The sequence below is a fragment of the Mastigoproctus giganteus genome, chromosome 11, assembly GCF_048544385.1.
Source record: "Mastigoproctus giganteus isolate SK-2022 chromosome 11, ASM4854438v1, whole genome shotgun sequence".
In the NCBI taxonomy this organism is placed as follows: domain Eukaryota; kingdom Metazoa; phylum Arthropoda; class Arachnida; order Uropygi; family Thelyphonidae; genus Mastigoproctus; species Mastigoproctus giganteus.
This window is the reverse complement of record NC_143585.1, coordinates 27,511,782-27,533,851: the sequence shown is the minus strand read 5'-3', so window position 1 is coordinate 27,533,851 and position 22,070 is coordinate 27,511,782. Positions and strand designations below refer to the sequence as shown.

At 38.1% G+C, this 22,070-nt stretch overlaps 1 protein-coding gene across 2 annotated transcripts in view; it reads left to right on the top strand.

Moving 5' to 3' along the window:
• The window catches only part of LOC150077833 (oxidation resistance protein 1A-like), a 374,929-nt gene that overhangs the window by 181,921 nt on the left and 170,938 nt on the right, over positions 1 to 22,070 (top strand). For both annotated transcript variants that reach the window (XM_090384259.1, XM_090384258.1), the window contains exon 3: positions 9,049 to 9,221. In XM_090384259.1, coding sequence (XP_090240385.1) covers positions 9,049 to 9,221 — 173 coding nt within the window. The remainder of the gene's footprint in view (positions 1 to 9,048; positions 9,222 to 22,070) is intronic.

Here is a 22,070-nt window from a genome sequence, read left to right as displayed (position 1 = left end):
AGCATTTATATGAAGGTAGGTGTCATTTTAATTGTATAGGATGCAAAACTTAAAGAACAGTAAGAAGCAATAAGAGGAAGAGAAATGAAAGTTCATAGTTGCTGAAGAACTGAAATGCTATAAGCATATCAAATAAATGCTATAATTTTATTTTTTTTCTTGCACTGAAAAATCTTTAAAATATCTTTCGTCTACAAAAGATTCTTCAGTGCATGTACTTGTTGCTCCTTCACCGTATATATGGCTACGCTACAGCGTTACCCTCGTTTATGTAACTTGAGTTTTCAAGTTAATGAAACGTTGGATATCTTAAGTTGGTGGAAGAAACTAAAAGTGCTGAGATGTGACAAGATCCCTTGTTCACTGACTTTCATCTCATTAAAGCGGCCAAAATGCTATATTGGCTATTGTTGAAGACAGACGACGCTGCATGTATGGAGATGAGTGGGTGATAAATGTCTCTACTGTGCTTCACTTACCTCGCTGAAATGCGTCTTTCTCTCTTCCCCTCCCTGATGACGTCAGATTTTCCTCCCTTCGGTTCGTTATTCTCCCCTCTTCCCCGAAGAAGTCTGTTAGTCGAGACGGCAACTCGCCACCAATGTGTTATCCTGTTACCATGGCGTCTGCAAACAGATATCACTGCAACATTCAAATTAGCCACGGAAACGAGAAGACAGCAGCAGGAGATGCGCGTGGCTGCCTGCGTCCGTGATATACTACTCATTAAGGTCTTTTGTCTCCGATGGATTTCGCTTCGTCGAGAATTTTATCGTCGAACTAGTTGAACAAAAGTCTAATGAAGTTGTGCATGATTAAAAGTGGTTTGTCATGTTACATCGTGATTGGATATAAAGCTTCGCTGATCATTGGATATGGGGAGGGGAAGCCCTAGACAATTTGACAGAAAAATTATTGCCAATTACAAATTTCATAATCTGTATGTCACTTTATCGTAACAAATCAACTTTGGCCTTAATTTCTATCAAACTATTAATGAATATAAACACCTGACACTAATTTCATCTGAAATAAGGAGTAATTATTTTCTCTACGCGAAGACTACAAAATGGAGGATTTTAAGCATTTTTGTGGACAGAACTCTGATTTGGGTTCTAAATTTGAACCAGTTATTTTGCATTCATGGTCCACCAGTATAGTATGCTTTCAAGTTAACGGAAGTTTTAAAATGATAGTGTCTGCATCCGTCTAATTTTCTTACGTCCTTCCTTCCGTCCGTAACGCTCTTTAAACTTTAACTCAAAGACTGAACAAGCTTTTGACCTGTTTCCTTTTGCAGTAGGTTTTATTTGGCACTAAAATTGAGGGAGGGGGGTGGAATTCCGACTGATTTTTCAAATCCCGAGAATTGATTTTGCTGCCAGTGAAACTAATTTGTCGATTACTTTGAAGAGATAATGTCTTAGCTTTTGTCTTCACAATCAACAAATCTCACGGTCAGACTTTCAACAAAGTTGGCGTTTTTGCGCATGGGCAACTTTACGTAGCAGGTACAGGTAATTTTTGTGCATTTTTTTAAAGGACGACATAGTCATGTATGTGGGAGAAAAAAAATTGCATTTTTACCAGAGTCCGTTTCACCGACACCTTAGGCAAAGCGTGCCGAGAGAGAAGTTTTTGAAATTCCTTCGATATTAATCTTTGTTTCTTCTCTGAAGCAGTTTTGGCGAAATATTCTGGTTGTTTACTAACCAGCTTGGCATTAAAAAACCCTCTGGTTTTCATATCTCTTAGCAGAGAAAATATACCTCATTTGTTTTACTAATCGCTTTCAGGACCTTGTACACCTGAATTATTCTCCCCCATCTTCGAGGATGGGGAAGAATAATGGGTAGTTGCCAAGCTTTGCAAACTTTCTAAGACTTCATGCTTACGTCAATTAGCGACCCTTACCAATCTAGTCCCTCTTTGAACCCTTTCTAGAAGCTGTCTTTTTTTTCTTTCAGGTGTGGCCTACATGGTAAATTTCTTATCTGATTTGTATCATAATTCTTAAGTATTTCTTTCCGAACCACTGACTTCCCCTCCCTGGTTTATAAAGAACTCCATTATCTGCTCCCGAGGTGACAAATTTAGAAGCACTTTAATTGCTATTTGTCAGATCGTATCCGCATTGTTAAGTGACATGGCCTTGTTTTGGTTGCTGACCAACCTTTCTAGATTCAGATCGTCAGCAGACTTTAACAGCTTCCTTTGTCAGTGTCTTGAAGGGTCCTAAGAAACAAGGACCCCAGCATCCAGTCCTGATGGACTCCACTTGACGATCCTAGTGCATTCCGGAGAGTTCATTTAGATTGCTCTCCGTCTTTTATATAACCCCTGATCCAAGGAAAGGAATCTTACCAGTAAGATCTTTCTGATAGATCCTAATAAAATAAATTTCTGCTTACAGCACAGGCTTGCTATATGTTTAGACAAGAATCGTTTAGAACACTTAAAATTGTTAGTTAAGTGTTTTATCCGCGTCAAGGCGACTTCTATACTGTAAGACTTCTTAACAGCAGTTTTTTTTTTATTTCATAAGTTTTCTGAATACTTCCCATATGTGGTTATTTGAATGCATACAGTAATTCGGCAGTTATAAATTTTTATTCTTGGTATAAAATTGATTACAGATTCTCTCGTTGACTCGAAATGCATCCTGCGTATTTCGAGACTTTTTCCTAAAATAAAATTCAAGAAGACTTGTATCTCTAACTCAATTTCCCTGTTTTCTATGGAGCAGTTGATTTGGATAAAGATTCCATTGTTAGGAAATCAATAGTTATTGATATTGGCTTCTCTGCATCATTAGAAGTTGCTAGTTGAATTTTTTCTATTATAAATACTGGCTTTGTTATCAAAATCAATAGTTATTCTCATCTGACCTACAAAACTTGAATTAAAAATAAAGGATGTTTGGTAATTTCTATTTCTCGTGCTTAAAGTTGAATCTGTTGACAAATAAAATGATTTGCACTCAGTCGAATCGTAACCGTGAGAACGGTAAGTATAAAGAACAATCCTTCAGCTTTGATTGGAATATGACAACGATTACCACCATACATACGAAGCGATCATACAGAAAACTAGCTGCTCAAATCAAAAGCATAGAAAAGATTTGAGTAATTGAAATTACGGAGCTTTTCAAGTAAGGGAACAACTAATCAAATGATTGGAAACGTCGAAGTGTCCATCTCTACTTGCTATATCAGTTGTGGTTAAAGGAAAAGAGCTAGATGGATATTAAATTATCCTAGAAGAGATGTCACTTCTGGGGAAGTTTGAAGAACGTTTTATGGAAAGAAAATAGAAAAGGTATTTTATATACCCAAGCAAAAAGAAACTCTAAAAATAAGACTTAACCGATGAGGGAAAGAAATTAAGCCAATGAAATCAACAGAATTTGGCAACCTGATAATAGAATACGAAATAGTGGATAAAAACAATCTTTAAAACTGAAAGAATCGTACTTGGTAAGTAAGGAAACTGCGTAATGGTGGAGAAGGCAGCCAATATGTTCTTAAGAATAGTGTGAATTGAAAATAATTGATACTTGTGAAATGGCATACGCTTAAAATTAAAAAAAAAAAAAAAAAAAACTAAACTAACTGGAAGAAAATTTTAGGTTATTTTCAGCTTTTTAGGCCAGCCACCAAGCACCCCTTAGTTATTAACCCAGATGCTACTAAAGTGTCAAAAGTAAATTCTAGAAGTTTCTGATATATTCAATTAAAACTGTAGTTATCTCAGGGTATCTATCTTTAAAATTCTCAAGAAAGATGCATCATCGATAAACGAATCTTGGCAATTCGACAGTCAGGAGACACCACTAATCTACCACCACTTTAAATATTTTCATATGATCGTATATATTATTCATATAGGCATATTTCAGAATATGCCTATATGAATATATAGGCATATTCTGAAATATAAAGAGAATTTTAGCATTAGTAGAGGCATACGATGCAAGAAAGCAAGCTTATGCAGCATCAGCAAAAAAAAAAAAAAAACTTTTCACTCCTCCATTCGTTCCAAATGCCTGTCCAACAGCTTAGCCCTAAATTTATTTAGACTCAACTTCCACAACAAAAGATGGAAGTCTGTTCCACCAATCAACTACCTTCTGGCTAAAGGTAAATTTTCGCACATCTATTCTACAACTGTCTTTCCTCAATTTGAAACCGTGCCCCCCTCAGATTCTTAATCTGAGCAAGAGGAAGAATCCCATCGGCTTCACCTTGCTCAACCCCTTCAAGGCATCAATCATGTGGACATGTGGACATGTGTTTTTGTAATGGGCGGCACCTAGAACGTCAGTTCATCTCCGCCTCGTATCTCTGTGAAGAACAGTACCACTGTAGAAGGGCCAGAAATAAGTAGTGTATGTTTGTGTGTATTATGTGTGTGTTCTGTTGTTGTGTCTGACCGCTTGGCTACCCAGAATCATCAGTCACCTGGACAGATGATTCTGGGTACTCGTCCACCACACCACGGGAAGGTGGGCCAGTCTCAATGGAGCTCGCACTGTCTCAATTCGAGACTCTGACCCACCTGATGTTGGCAAAAGATGGGCCAGATTCCTCTGGGGGCCCACTCCAGAGGAGAAAAAAAAAAAAAAAAAAAAGGATTTCCCGTGGTGTTAAAAAAAAAAAAAAAAAAAATTTGGGAATGTTGCTCCCTATTGAGTAGCTTCACCAGACAAAGAAGTAGAATTATTCGTAGACGTATAACAAATTCTTCTTCTTGTGAAAACATCGGATGCAAACTGCTGAAGAGCAACATAAGAATTCTTGTCTCCCACCAGCAAAGTTTCATGCCCATGAGAGAGTGTAGAAACTGACGAACGAAGAACATCTCTAAAGTCATTATACAGCGGACATTCAAATAAAATGTGGCTCCAATTTTCATTTTCCCCGCATTGACAAGCTTCCGTCCTAGAAAGACCAAAACGACATAGTTTTTCGTTAAGAGATCCATGTCCCGTTAAGAGGAAGGATGTATATAAATCCAAAGAGAACCAGACAGGTTTCTGCTTTACACAAAAGGTCACCTCAGGGAAAAAAGTCCTAGTAACAGATCCGACAGATGACGTATCCCAGCGTGTCTGCCATAGATTTATCATTTCATTCCACAAACGATTACGTTCTTGCTTAATATCTGAATTAATGTTCAGAACCAAACCCATAAATTCAGTTGATAGTTGGTTTTTTAACCTATAACAAAGACCTCTGTAAGCAACGTGAAGGTCCAATGGCAATACACCTGCAAGAACCTGCAGTGCAGAAGTTGAAACAGTACGACAAGCTCTTAACATACATAATAATATTGTGCGTTGCATAGTAGCCAACTTCAATCGAAATTTAACAGTTCTAAGCCTGTGAAACCATACACCTGCCGCATAAGTAGCCATAGGAAGGAATACGGCATTATAATAAATTCTCATGGTACGTCTAGAAAGTCCCCAGTCTGAACGAGAAATTTTTACAATAGCACCAGTGAATCTTCTGATCTTTGTTGTTACATTATTTAAATGAGAGACAAAATTAAGCTTTGAGTCGATTGTAATCCCAAGTAATTTAGTTTCAGAGACAAGTGGAATCCTGTTATTATTAATCTTCACTAAAGGGGGTCGTTGAGGGTTTAAATGTGATCCAAAGATCATCATTTTAGTCTTAGACAAACTTATTGTCAATTTATTATCCACTGTCCATTGAAATAAATTTTGTAAGACATCATTGGCATTACTTTCGATAGCAGATCTAGATGAACCATGAATTAAGATAGTGAGATCGTCGGCATAAGCGATGATTTTAGTGCTACTGAAACAACGGGAAATCCAATCCTGTAATACCATATTCCATATAAGAGGCCCTAAGATAGATCCCTGGGGACATCCTCGTGAGACTTCTCTAGACACCTCCTGAAATTTAGATTTCACTAAAATGTGACGATTACTGAAATAGCTTGCGAACAGATGGTACAGTTGCTGAGAGCATCCAGCTGATCGTAACCGTTCGAGAGCACTCTGCCACCATAGAGAATCAAATGCGCCCTCGAAATCAACAAAGGTAGCTAACGTGTACTTTGATGTTGAATTCTCAATGCTGCGAGCAAATTCAACAAGTGCATCTTCACAAGACTTCCCTACACAGAACCCGTATTGATTAGAGGACACCATATTTTTCGACTGAAGAAGATCAGTAACACGCAGAGTCATTAGGCGCTCTAGCAACTTCCCAAGATTTGGCAAAAGTGCAATAGGCCTATAAGATCTAGGATTTAATGCTGGTTTATCTGGTTTTTTAATCAGTTTTAAAAGCGCAATTTTCCACATATCAGGAAAGAGACCTTCTTGAAGACATTTATTAAAAAGTAAAAGCAGTACTTGTGGACGCAATTTGAAAAATCGCAAAATAAATGTATTTTCAACCAGATCTATCCCTGGACATTTCTTAATATTAATCTTTTTAGCAACAGAGGTTAACTCATCAATGGTAAATTCTTCTATCTGAATATTGGTGGTATAAAGCGAATTTGCAACTCGAATATTTGAATGTACAACAGAATCAGTAGTTAGATCATCCACCGGGAATAGTCTGTCAAGAATAACATTAACTGTATTTATCCAATCAGTAGTCAGGCATCAATCAGATCACCTCGCAGGTGCCTACTCTGCAGGCGCTGCAATTTGTAGACTTAAGCCTTTCTTGGTAAGAGCACCCCTTTGTTCCCCTCGCCAATCTTGTTGCCCTTCTTTGTACTCGTTCTAGCAACTCTACATCCTTCCTAAAATGAGGCCTCCAGACCTGTACACAGTACCCTAGGTGTGGCCTGACCAATGCCTTGTATAACTGGATAATCACCTCCCTGTCCCTGCTAGCAAAATTCTGTATATATCATTGACAAGACTCCATGACCTGCCCGTCTGCACTGTTCAGCGAACGTCATATTTGACTGCACAATTACTCCCAGGTCTCATTTTCTACCACCTTAAGTGTAGTACCACACGGTTGGTACGTTTCTCTGTGGTTACTTCTACCCATATGCAGTACTTCGCATTTGTCAAACTTCAGTTGCCACTTCTCAGCCCATTTGCCCAACTTATCTAGATCCAGTTGGAGTAGCATACTGTCGTTAACAACCCTGCCAACCTTTATATCATCTGCAAACGTGGACATTAAACCTGATATACCTTCATCAATATCATTGATAAATATACAAAACAACAATGGGCCCAACACCGAACCCTGGGAAACTCCACTAATAACATTTGTCCACGAAGAGCAGTGTCCATTGATTACCACTCTGTCGTCTCCCACTTACCATCCCTTTATCCATCGTAGCAACTTACCCTTAATGCCATACCTCTCCAATTTGTACAGCAGTATTCCATCTGCAACAGTGTCAAAAGCTTTCCTGAAATCAAAGTACAGTATATGATATCAATTTTTGGCATTCAGTTTCTTTGTGACCACATAGTATCCAATCAAAAATTGGTCAGACAAAACCTTCCTTTCACAAACCCATGGTGTCTTAACTATTACTGCAGTCTTGTCTAGATGATCCTGCAGTGCTTCTTTAAACAGTGATTCCATTATTTTCCCCGGAACACAAGTTAAACTAACAGGTCTATAGTTATTTGTCACCTTTTAAGCCCCCTTTGTGAATTGGTGATAAATTTGCACGCCTCCAGTCCATGGGACCTTCCCTGAGTCCAAGGAAGTTCTCATAATTATGGCTAAGGTTTGCTTACTTCACTTGTTGCTGTCTCCTTTAATATAAGTGGATAGATCCCGTCCACCCCAGGTGCCTTTTTTATGTTTAACTTCAATTTCTCCTCCACTTTGCTCTCAGTTATTACAAAATCACTTAGCTCCCTGTTAGTTTGATAAACTTCTGGCACTCCCCGCATTGAATAACTCATGTGTGAATGTAGATGAAAAATACTCATTCAGTTTATCAGCTACCGGATCATGATCTTCAATAGTCATCCCATCTATGTTAAATGATCCAATCTGATTTATCCCTTTCCTTCTAGAGTTTACATAAGTAAAACTCTTTGCATCCTTTGCCAAAGATTTCTCGTAATCTACCTTTGCCTGCCTAACCTCCTTTGTGACTTGATTACAGACCAGTTTATATCTGCCATAGGCTTCTGTGTCACCTGATAATTTATATGCATTCCATACATTTTTCTTCTCTACCACGAGCCTCATTAATTCATCTGACATCCATTTAAGCCTAAACCTTGAACAGTATTTCTTAGTTGGAATGAAAAGCCTAGTAGCCTCCAAAATAAGTCCCTGAAGGCTTCCCATTAAGAATTCAACGTTGGTAACATCAGTTTATCCCACTGTACAGAATGTCGTTAAGAAGTAAATAGCAATTTGTCTTCTTGAATGTTTCGGAGATCTCTCGACCCAAAACATTTAACTAGTTTCATTTTCAACCTGATCAAATGCCTTTATGAAGATTATTTGAAATATTAACCAATCTCTGTATTCAGATGAATATCATTTGTATATTACTATTACCAGCCAATTTAATATAACTCTGTTCGCCTGTCAGCCATCTCCTCGAATCCCAATGGAACCTAACTTTTTGGTAAATTTCTAGAGTACTGAACCGCTACATATTGTAATGATCCAGTTCTTTTGAGTAAGTAGCCCAGCTTTCATTCAGAGGAAGGCGAAAGTATATTTAAATCCAAAATGTTAAAATCCGATCTATTTCATATTCTTCCTTTTCTGGATAATGTAAGGCTGGACAGTGATTTAGCATCATCTTTTTTGATAAGGTTTTCATTAAAGTTTGAATGAAAAAAACATTTCACCAAGAAGTTTAAACTACAGTATATCAAAATAGTAGCACTATTAATGCATCAACACTGCTTTTTATTTGTTATATAAAACTTCGTATTCATAAAACAGATTTACAAAGCAACTTGACGATGCTGGTTAGAAATTCAGGTAATTACTAATGAACATGGTCAGAATCAGAAACAGCATTACTTTGTAAGTTTTTTTTTTTTTTCCTGTCTAGTACAAAAAGCAAATCAGTGGATAGCCATGGATACGTCAATCCGTTAGAAGTAGCACTCAATGCTGACCTCCCCTCTACTGAGGAAGTACCAGCAGAAGTAGCGAAGTCTAAAGCAGATACTACAGAACCTCCAGGTGCTGCAGTAGCCAGCCAGGAAAGTCCGTCAAAATCAGGTATGTGAAGTTTCATTTTACATCTTCCTATTGTGCTGTATGGAAAAATTTGTCCATTCTATGCCGTTTCAGTGCTATTCTTCCTCTTTTTGCAATGGTCTCTTTTGTTGAGTATGTGAGGGGGGGGAGGAATTATGGCATATGTTTCACGGAACTAATGCTGCTGTTGGATTCAATCAGCCTCTAGGTCATATTTCTGAGATAAGAACTTTTACCATTCGCGATACCATCCCGAAAACGACATTCTTTGTCTGTTATTCCAGACACGTTTGTTTGTTTCTCCCATCACCATAGCAACCCTGGATGAGACGGAAGGAAGTATGTTGTGACTTTTGTCTCTTCTGCTGGCAGTGTCAGTTACATCGCGTATGTGAGCTGATCTTATTTATTGACGTTTTTCTTTACAGTGTTCTGGCTTTGCAGTTAGCTGGCTTTCTTGAGTTTCAGCACCGCTCGGTGAAAATCGAAACGAGTTGCTTGCGGTCTTAAATTGAAAGACAGGCAACACGAGAAGAAGTCGACAGACCTGTTCCTCACTGAAGTCGACAGACCTGTTCTACAACTAATTACGAAGTTTAACTTGCTATTCCTCTTATCTGCCTCCCCAAAGACTGGAGCAATCTTTTTTTCCTGTGCTGTAATCTACCCCACTCCCTAAAAAAAAAAAAAAATGACGATTATATCTATTTTTGGCAGGAATCTGACAATTGGACAAACCAAATCAACAGCTTTTTCTCCAAAATGAGATAGACCGGAAGTCCTAGCTAGGGATATTTGTAAATAATCTACTGGACAGCCAGTCCTGACTGAATACGAGCAGTTAAGATTTATATCAATTTCTCTGACCCACTCGAACTAATCATCAAGAACTTTCATTGGGTCCTCTAAAATTCAAAAGTATCAAAAAAAAAAGCTTTTTCTATCACTTTGCAGGTTTCGACACTCGCATCATCGAAGCATATAAATCCCGCAATAGCCAACTTTATTTGTAGCGCTTAAAGCGTCGGCGTCAGCTGGCGTTTTAGGCGCCTCTAAAACAGCTAACTACACGTAGCGTTTATAACGTCAGATCATGCCAAACTAGAAGAGGCGTTTCTAACGTTTCATTGGATACCACCAGCGACTCACCCTTTCTATTCTCAGTTGCAAGATGGATATTGTTCAAATTGGATGTATTGCGCATTTATGTATACAGTTAATTGCGAGTAGAAAGAAAACTACTCAGCAAATTCAAATAGGTTAAAAACAGGACAGTTTTATATTATGTTTGAAACACAGGAAGTTTACCGAAATTTTATTTTGTAGAATGTCGATAGGTTTGAACTTCGAATGGTAATTAGCGAAAAGACGGCATTTGAAAACGCCAACACCCTTTCCAAGTGGCGGTATGACAGAGGGATTAAATGTTCGCTACCTTTACTTCAGCACCTTTTAATTTACCTTCTTTCTACTTTGCTACTTCATTTCGTCTATTGTTCAGATGCTTTTAATTTTAACCTCCTACCATATCGATTATTTACATCTATTCTTTGTGCTGTACCGGTAGGCCAACTTCCACTAAACAGAAATTTCTGAAATGTTGTTTTCTTTGTAAAATTACTATTTCTACCCGCTATTCTTATTCAAAGTTTAAAGGAATTACTTTCGGTTACATAAAGGATACCTTCCTGTTTGATTTTACCGCACGGGACTTCTCAGAAAAAAACACCTATTGTTACTGGCTTCCCACCACTTGGCATTATTTCCAGATGGAATATTTACAAGTACTTTTCATCTTTTTGAATCAGAAAATATTCTCCACTACCCACACTGTAATGGATTCCTTTTCGTGCAAAAAGATGACGGTTTGATTTTACGAATCAAAGACAGTTTTGTCAACAGACAAGTTTTCGAAGTTTATAACGCAGCTATCAATAGAAATATATTTTCTTAATTTCGTTAGAAGATCAAATATACATCCAGAAAACATGCTATACCGGTATTGTTCCCTAAAAACAATTACAATAAAAGCAAACTTTACATTTTATCAAATGCGCACTGTTGGTTTTATCAATTTTACGCCACTTTTCCCGTTTCCAGTGTGGCTTCCATTGATGCATTTCCATGATTTTGTGTCAATAGATGCAAGACATTTGTAGAAAGGAAGTACGATGTTTTTGAAAAAAAAAAAAAAAAAAACTTCGTTTCAATTCTTTCGGTTGTTTCTTATGGCAAGAAACGGTTGCGTGAATTTTTTTTCCTTGTCTCTTAACGACGCCGAACGTTGCGGCTTAACTGCTTCCTTTCATTGCTTTTACTATACTTTACAAAAAGAGAAATAATTTGTGATACAGAAAGATACCGAAGTTATGTTTGAAACGAAAGGTTCCAAATTCGTTTTAGAAGACCGCATGTGACTCTTTTTGTTAACGACGACATTAGTTCTACTGTTGCAGTGGATATTCTTCAGCAGTTTTCAGATTACTGTTTTCATCTTATTTAGTGAACGTTATGGAGGCAGTTGTCTTTCAATGAAACACAATATATCACATGCGCATTTGTAGCGACGTAATTTCCCCGCTCTCTTCTCCCATTGGCTTGAATAAATATCACTAAGAGGAAAACTTTTTTTTTTTTTTTTAATGGAAAAAGAGAAAGTTCTTTAACTTAAATTATATACATTCGTGATTCCGTACACAGATAACCAGAGGATCAAACAAATTGTCTATACAAAGTGAACTAACTTTTATTTCGTTAACTAATGAAACAGTGCTACAGTAGACTGTCGAAATAAAGGCACCCTAAATAACGGAACATTCAGGCTAATGGCATACTGAGATCGGATGTTACATACAGCGCAGATGCCTTGCAGTGCGGGAAAAAAGAAAAGTCACGCGATTACTGTATTTGTTTACGTTCGCCATGTTTAAAGTGAATTCTGTACTGATATCACGGATTATACCGCTGTTTTTAATTTTTTTTTTTAAATTAAAAACCTCCTCACTATGACTCCTAAAGTTAAACTTCATACAGAGAAGAAAAGAACAACATTAAAGCTTAGTTACAAACTTGAACCCCAGGGCGGCTCAAATCTGGTGAGTATGGGCTTGGCACTCCCTGGGTCCTGAGCTGGATATCATCATTCTTCTCTTTATTGGTGATTCCCTTCTACTTCTGACTCTTGTTTTCTCTCTCGGGGGTAACCCAATTTTTTTGTGGCTGGTGCAGCAATGGCCTCGGGCTCCCTTGCACCATATGGTTAATAATAATCCAAACTGTTACATTAGGGTCACCCGGAAAGTTAATTCATATACCCATGTGTATTGTGTCTGTAAATTGCGTGTGTTCTCTGGTCGATCTGCCTATTTTGCTGAACGAAAAACCCCAGTTTCTGGGGTAGAAACCTTGCTATCTACGCCTGAGACCGACTACTCAGCCTCGGAGTGAAAAAGCCCAAAAGCCCAACTCTTTGAGCCCTCCATCTAGTGTAGCCCTAAAGTTAGTCTTGCTGCACTGAGGGTATGTATTATAGATTTAGCCTTATGGAAAGCACACTTAAATCAGCCCCTGGAATCTTTCAAAAGGGGTTTTGTTTAGATTTGAACTAGTCTTTTCCACCCTGTATGGGGAGAACGGTAACACCACTGTGCTACCGCGCAGACTAAACTTGATATAATAAATAAAATAGAACGGGGTGTAAGCAAGAGTGTATTAATGGCAGAATATAACATTGGATCATCAACATGTTTATGTGCAATTAATAAAATTGCATTCTTAATCTCTATTTCTTATTCAGCCTCATTATTTCTGCATTAAATATATTTAAAAATAAAAAACTTTCTAGATAAATTTTTCTAGAAACTTTCTAGAAAAATCGAAATAATGGCACCTTGAATCCCCAAATATGCCGTTATTTTGAGTCTACTGTATAATAGTTCGGAAACATTTCTTTACCAATTTCACTCCAACACTACACTTCGACTTTATTTCTGTTGGCGTAGTCTTTTAATGCCGTGTTATACAAGCAGGCCTCCCCTCCTCAAATACTATGCCACCTAAAAATTTGTGTCAAACATCTTCAAATAACAACAAGCAAACTAATGAACGATGAAAGCCAACCACCCCATGCAGGGGGTGAATTTCTCCTCAAGCAATATAAACGCGCTGGCGCTTTCAATGCTTCTCACGGCGTCAGCAGGCGTTTAAGCGCCGGCGCTTTCAATGCTTCTCACGGCGTCAGCAGGCGTTTAAGCGCCGGTGTTGTGTGCATGCCTTTTCCATCTGCTTCCTGTAAGACTGGACGTTCGAAGGCGTTTCCAACGCCGCTCTTTGAGCCCTCCATCTAGTGTAGCCCTAAAGTTAGTCTTGCTGCACTGAGGGTATGTATTATAGATTTAGCCTTATGGAAAGCACACTTAAATCAGCCCCTGGAATCTTTCAAAAGGGGTTTTGTTTAGATTCATCACCTCCAAGAGCGCGATTTAATAATCACTCGTATGCCTCCCACTTAATGGCGCCTCCGTAGCCAGGTGGGAAGGAGCAACAGTGCGTAGCACACGCTTCTTGATTAGACCGGGGTTCGAGCCCGTCACCACCAAATACGGAGGATGCGGAAAGGTCAGGGAATGACCACCGCATATCCCGGAGCAATATGGCCTTAGTTGCTAATGCTCCTAAAAACCAAATAACAATAACAACAATAACCTCCCACTTAAATAATTCCACCTCGAACGCTTGGTGGATCGTCCAAGCCCACTTTAGACTAATGAAAATCTTTACTGGCCAATCCCTAATCTGCTTCGTGTTTTCTCCTTCGATGGAAGGAGAAAACACGAATAGGTATAAAATCAAGCAGATCAACGAAATGCGATCGATGGGTGAGCTTAGCAATTTCTAGCATGGTGTCGTCATCGTAGGATGCCATATCAGCAACTGTACAGTTGAAAAATGTTCGAATAGACTATAGAAATTGAGTATACATACTATTTCTAGTCTGGTAACGGTATGGGTACCGTTACCTTTTTCTGTTTCAGCATGTCAGTACACCACGTTATACTCCACAGCCTGTAGTGATTTTCGTTTTGCGGAAAGCTTCATTGGTCTACCCAGAGCTATCCAACCTTAAATCCATTGAACACCTTTGGAATGGACTGGAACATCGTATTCACTAAAAATTAAACACTGATTTTAAAGCTGAGTAATCTAGAATTTGTCAGAACGGAGAAGATTTTTGCCCCATTGGACTATTTTCTATTTACAAATCTCAAATGACTTGAAGGCAGAAATTCGACAGTGACAATTGTGGTGAATGCAGTCAGATTTTTGATTCAAAGTCTTCAATTTTATTTGAGCGGGTTACGAAACCTATAAAGTGTGACTTAAGGTGGAGGACTATTGGCAAATAAATGGTTTCATAACTTTCAGCTTTCCTTCTATGAGAAGCTAGAAACTTTTCAACCTCATCTCTTCATATTATCGAGTGATCCTTTTTGTAGAAACGAATGGTCTCAAATTTTAGATAATCTCACGTTTTACTAACAAACACTTGTATTAAAAATACCTATTTGTTGGTAGGTTGCCTAAAATTTGAGTATTGGTTTTTTCTTAAAAATAAAAAAGCTTGGTTTAAACAACTGAGTGTAGTTTAATTGGTAAGTCTAAGTTCTGATTAGAAGCAACCGATAAGAAACATGCGCCAGGCAAGTTTTTTTTTTTTTTTTTTTTGGTCCATATTTTGATTTTTTTCTCCATAAGTTACATATATACTCATTTTTTAATGTTTTACCAGCTGGCTTTGATATAAGAATTTAACAATTATCAATTTATTCAAATTAATTCATCGCATTTAATATCTTCAATGGGGTTATAGGTAGTCAGACAACTCTGCCTTACATAGGAAGCGAAAAATAAAGTTTTATTGCTTATAAACCAGTTTCCAGTATCTTCGAAGAGAGGCTGATTATTATTGTGTTCATAGCGACAGTGCAGCTCATTAAGGATTTCTGAGAGTTAGACCACAGCTAAACTGCATTTCCAACTACTTATTACCTCTTGTAACTAAGCAGCGTTTATCAGAATTAACTCTAACCCCATTCAGCTCGTAATTGATAATTCTCAGTTGCATTGTGGAAATCCTTAGATTATTGTCTTAAGTTTTTCCTTGGCATTGTTCCTTTCATCCGCCATAACTTATCTCCCACGCATCGGGCAGAGGAACATAACGTTATCACTTAATGAGCTGCACCAAATTAGTTGCCAGTTTATTGTTTCTTTAAACATTTTGAAACTTCGACTCTTTCCGTTCATTTCAATGGACTGTAATTTTCTATTCAATGTGGTAAAGTTATCTTATTAGTAACCCTGATGAAGTATTTAGCGTTGTCACAAATTCTTTCATATCAAAGTATTACACTAATTCGAAGATTCTCTAACGTGGTTAAGATTTTACCATTGTATCATACATAGTTGGTCTACTGAAGCTGGCCACTGTTACTGAATATTGTATATACTGCTACCTAATCCTGTTAAGTCGGACATTTCATAACTGTTCGAGTTTTAATATTTCATATTCGAATATATCTTACGCTACATCTTTTATTACTCCTTCCTAGAGATTTCTTGTTTTCTCGTTCCAAGAAATGTCGACGCGTCCTATTGACTGGGCGCCCACGAAATAGCAATCTTTATCACTTGCTGAATATTGCATTGAAGTGGTTCTTTGGAACGACTTTCTTTTCTACCTTTGCCAATGCGAGGAGGGGGGGGCTCTTTCTACGACCCTAGAAATCCTTTTCAGCGAAGAAATAGGATTACGTTCTCTTCAGCCTGCGGGTTTTCGCATCTTGACGTGTTTTTCGCGTTCTTTACCACGTCATCTATTATAAGCATAGGAGTGCCTTTTTTGTTCTTGTCCATGACAACGGATTATAGTATGCACTCTGAAAAGTATATGCGCTTGTAGCGTTTTAACGTTAGTTTGGTTAAGTTCTTGTGATTAAATTTTATTTTTGGATTTTTATTACCCTTCCAATAGATATATGAAGGTACCATTTCATATTCCATTTTGTTTCTATCATTTGACGCCTGGATCTTTGTTGCTTAACATGGAAAAGCTTTGGGGAACATTCTGTTTGTAACAGATGGTTGTCTTTTCACTTATGTCGCACTAATGAAATTTTGCATTCACTTACTTGGCATTTGATGTCGCCTCGTGTTTGCGTATCTCTAGATAGAATAATAACAAAAATCTCTACGAACATTGTTATCAAAAGTCGTACAACAGGGAATTTTATTAAAAGCTCACAAAGACTTCTATAATGGACACGTTTATCGTGTTGATCCAATTACAACTTGCAAGCTTGTCACTGGCACCAACGGCCAATTGTACGTACGTGGCAGGTGGAAAAGCTCACTCGTCCTTTGCGAGGTATGTTATCTAGTCTTCTCAAATTATGAGATCGTTAATGGCTTAAACATCCTCCTAGTAACTTAATTAGGTTAAGACGCAGCTTCGAATAGGGTTAATAACTTTGTCTTCAGAGATTGTTCCATTTACAAGTTTGTAGAAGCGGAAGTTGATATGTGGACACAATTTCCATTATTAATTCAGTCTGAAACTAGAATTGTCTTCATTTTCTCAAACAGATTTAAAGGCTGGATTTATTTTTGGATCGTTATTCTATACACTTTGGTTTTTTTTATAAATATAATCATTTAATGGAATTATGTAAATATATATGGAGGAAACATTTTATGGCGTAAGTTCGATGTTATCATAATGATTATTAAAATTTCATTTATTGCTAATAAAATACAAAAGATTGAATTAACCAGAAAGATCTTGTATTCACCGAGAGAAGCATAACAGAATAGAATCCTGCAATGGTTAAGGTGTAACTGCAGCCCAGATTAACGCTGGGGTTAACCCACTCCAAGATGAATCAGTGACCATTTCTACGGGAGGCATTAGCTATTGTGAATTCTTGAACGGTCCTTTTTCTGTCATGGCCTGCTTTTAAGAAAAGAACTGACCGTGGATACCTCTTGTACAGCCAAAAAGAACAGATGAATATCTAAAAACACGTGCTTAAATATGGCTTACCATATTTGAGGTTTTTCGCAAAAGGCGTTCTAGATTCCCTTGGCATTTCTTGGATGTTGGTTTTAGTCGGAATGAGCTGTTAAGAAAGCTTTCAAGCGGGGTCCAGTGCCGTATTGCCGAGGCATACAGCAATCGAAGAAATAATGCATTACCTACAGCGTAGCAATCAGCGGCCGTGGACGCTTAGGAGTTGTGTGATATTCCAAAGAACTGAGCTTTTTTTTTCCTTGGAGCTAATAAACGAAAAGTTAAATTTGTCCTCTCGTGTGCGCCGTCTTCTCATCAGCATCCAATGTACTCAACCCATTTAAAGCCCTAAACACAAGTTTAGGACTAAATGCCTCAAACTGCGTAGAAAGCCAGCTGACATCGATTAGTTGGCAGGTACCTTATCTTTACTCATCGATAAGGGGCCAACTAGCCCTAAAATGCTGTCTGGGTGGTGGTTCTCAGTGAGAATAAGTAACAATAGTCTTTTCTCTTTAGGAAGCGTTACTACTTTAAAGTATAAGAGACTGGCAACTCGTGAAGGTTAAGGTTTTCACAATATTAGATGTTATGTAATGTTACTTATACATTGTTTCTTTCTCAAGTGTTTCTTTCTAAGATTATCCTTTTGTGCCCCCGAATAATCTTTCTCGCTTCTGAACCCGTTCCAACAGAGCTATATCATTTCCTAAAATGAGTCTTCTAAACCTGTATTCGGTGTTCAAGGTGCGGTTTAACCATTTTGATCATCGGTTAGTGTTACTTTTCCGTATGAGATGAAATCGCTATACTGATACATTAATAGGTTCAGGACAATAGTGGATAAGACGCCTCCCTGAATTATGTCTCTATTCAGAGAGAATTCGAAGGTTGAATTTTCTTTTTCACAATAATTACCCTATCAGAGAATAGCTGATTTATGCAAGTTAAGTATAAGCCCGGTTGACCTCAAATGGTTCAAGAATTCCAAGTAAGAAGGAAAACTGAAATCTGCTGAATGCTTTCTCTATTATATGAAAGAAATCTTGTTATAAGAAATAATTCTGTAATATACTTCACAAATTTTTTTTTTTTCAAATATCCTAATGATCGACCAGTAATCCTTTAAGTTATTAATAGCGTTTTAATGGGGGAGGAATGTGCTTGATGCCCCCCACACCGTGCTGTACTTTCGAGAATCTTGTTATAAAGGGCCAAATGCTGTTGTACACTTGATGGGAGATAGGCGCATTATAGCCATAGTAGCTTATGCGCCTTTAAACTCCCATAACAACAACAACTTGGTGGGAGGTAGTTAAATAACACCGGTAAGTTCCGACTTAGATCTGGCAGTCGACGACATGGGATCTTGTTCATATGAACACATTAAAACAAATAGTAGATGACAGACCCCTAAAGGTACGGGGTCGAATGTCTCTTGGGAAGTTTTACTTTCCCGATTGGCTAGGTCTTTTCTAACCAGTCTAGTAGATGGTTTCCTTTTGGCTCAATTTACCTGGTCTTTTTTGAAACTTAAATTTTTCTGAATTTAGAAATTTGTGCCAGGCCCCGAATTCGCACTCTTTCCTGGTTAAAAGGGTGTTTCAAATCAGTGTTTTCACATTACTTCCAACGCTGTTTCTTTCTTCCCCCTACCCCCGTGATGGCACAAGATAAATGGATATGAAATTCTTCCTTTACTGTATTAAAGGTCTAATCTCTTCCCATTACAATCAGCTTGAAAGAAATACCAGTGACGAAGATCTGTAGTTTCCGAAGATAAATGATTTCCATTGTCAGAACCAAAATCCGTGAAACCATTCTTTTGATGAGGACTGTCTGGAGTAGACCGAATAAGTACTGTTAAGTGCACAAGAAGGGAATAGAATCACTTAAAGGAAATATGAAGATGAGGCAAAAGCTCACAAGGGACAGCTCACTTTATAAGCTGCGGTGTAGATAACACTTTTCTGTATTCCCAGAGCATAAGGAAGAAACTTCATCTCCTCCCATAGTAGCACGAGATTAACTTATCTTTCATACTGGCAACTGAATGCCGTATCCATGGAAACCAAACTGTCGAAGCCTTAAAGTTATATTAGAGTATCGCAAAATATGATTTTCTATAGGGCTTTCTTTTCGTGGAGCGAGAAAATTCTTCAGTCGATATTAGTAATGTAATAATCATGTTGAAAAATGTCTTCTTGAACCACTCACTTTTCTCCTCTTCTAACAAGCTGTTTAAATCGATCACCTGCTACTGTGATTGTTAGATGATGCAGCGAAATAGATATCCAACTACAACTTGGCTGATATTTAGAGAAGCCAAATCAACTGTTCATCCTACATAAGGACTAGCAGCGATAATAAACTACCTTGGGACTAAATTGGCAGCGGGAAAGTGCTTATTTTTCGCATGTAGTTGTAAACCTCCTGTACGCTATAATCAGTGATTCTGTCCAACTAATGCTAGTGACTTTATGGTAGTTTTATGTAGTTGTTCGCGGACCATAAACCATGCCTGTCTGCTTACTTAGAAATGACCATTTAAAAAGTACCCGAACGCAAAATAAAATTACTTCAGCGCTGTTTGGCGGCATTGTGCATCACAAGATTAATTTCACAAGGGGGGGGGCGTGTTCCTATTCTGAACGAATTGCGAAAAGTGTCGGTGTTAAATAACTCTAATTAAGAGTAAAATATCACAATTCAGTACTATTCTGCAGTATTACTTTGTAATAGGACTATAAAATATCCTTGGTTTTAATTAAGTTAATGAATTAAAAATAATGAATCGATATTTTGCCTGTCAATGTACTGAAGTGAAATTGTATAGTGAGGGACAGCCATATTATTAACTTAATTGTTACGGCAGCCACACACAGCGCTCAGTTCAACCCCCGATTGGGCGGGCCTCATTTGGCTAGAGGGTCTTCTCTAACCAGTCTAGTAGATGTTTTCTGGATGATCCTTTATGGCTCAATTTGGCCTGGTCTTTTTTGAAACTTAACTTTCTGAATTATAAATTTGTGCCAGGCCCCGAATTCGCTCCATTTTTTTTCCTTTTTTTGGTTAAAAAGAAGATTCAAATCAGTTTTCACATTACTTCCAAGGTTGTTTGTCCTTTCTTGTGCCCCGTGATAGCATGAAATAAATTGATATGAATTTCTTCCTTTACTATATAAGGTCACGAAATTCACTGATGGCTAATATTCTCTTTAAAAGACCAATAAATCGCTATTGGCAAGACGATCTAATCTGAGGAAGCTTGTTGATTAGAAACGCATGGCTACTGCTAGCAAGCATGTGATACAAAATTGAAAGACCATTTTGATAAACAAAATGCCCAAGATTTTTAATAGCACTAAATAAATATTGAAATAGCATCACTTACTCACCTAACATAGAGTCGGGCTTGAGATGGATTTTACATGATTCTTGATCACATCCGAATTTATGGATCGTCATGCAAGTTGTATAGTTTTACATAATTGTCCCAGATTTGGAGGATGGCAGATCTACACGTTCGACGTCATCCCACAAATGGAATTAAAATCAGAATTGTGGGGACTACTATAAGAGTCCCCCCCCACACTCTGGTGTGGCGAATATAGTGTACGTGGTTGGCAGTGATTTCGCGATATGTAGATTCTGCTGATTATGTATACCCCGAATAAATTCCTTTTGCCTCTGACATTAAGGTCCTCCGGCAAAGCTAGCAACTAAAAATGGTTCGGGTACGAAAAGTTGCGTGACACTTATCTAGAGGATGTTTTCGAACCTGGATTCCGTGGAACTTCGGGGTTTTATGAAAGATTATCTGGGTGGCTTAGAAGTGATTTTATGGGGGGTGGGGGCAGATAACGTAGAAAAAACAAGTTTTTTTTCTACGTTATCTGCCCCCCTCCCCTAAAAGTCAGAGTTATTGACAATACTTTAATATGGATTTAGAAATGTTCAAGATGCAGAAAAATCTCGAGCAGTGGTTTACACCGTTCCTCTAGACTGTTTTGCAAATTACACTGTTCAATTTTTATCTAATTCGTGCATTGTTTTTAATTGATCGCTAATTATTTTTAAAGATATTAGGGCATAGTGTTTAGGGTAAGGCGCCACCAGTGGTTTCCCACAACTGCACCACATGTACTCTTGTGAAGTAAGATATTAGGACACCAAGGTTTAGATTTGCAAAAAGGTTCCCCAGGCAAAAGTTTTTAAAGTCCTAATCTAAAATTTACAAAGTCCGAGCAAAATTTTGCGCAGACCAGATTAGTCTCCACCAGTCCGCGCAGTCCTCACCATGCATGTTGGGGTTAATTGTTTCTCGTCTTCGCCATGCCCTTCGGTCGGCATGATGCAAAAGGAAACTCGATTATCCGATCTCCACCCAACCTTCCAGCCATCTGCTGTTTAACTGCGGTATTCGCGGAACCAGGTGAAACGCATGCGGGTATCGTACTGCAATCGGGATGGAAGTCGATTTGGCCGTCTACTCTGATCCCCCATCTGATGGAGAGTATATAAGAGTCCTGCTGCGAAGTGCTTCGTACTGTCCCACATGAAATCCTGCAGTTCTTTGCAGTGATAATCTTGTTGGTCTACATCAGCTACTGCATAGTCTATCTCCTTGCTCACCATGTAACACTATGGCAGCTGTTATAAATAACTACGCACCGACCAACTGCGTGTAATCGGCAGAGCGTTTATTACTGGGGTATAGTCTACTTACCCCGATTAAGGGAAGTGGTCCTATTTCAACGTGCTTTCAGCGTACATATTGAACATGTGATAGTTGGTGGGCT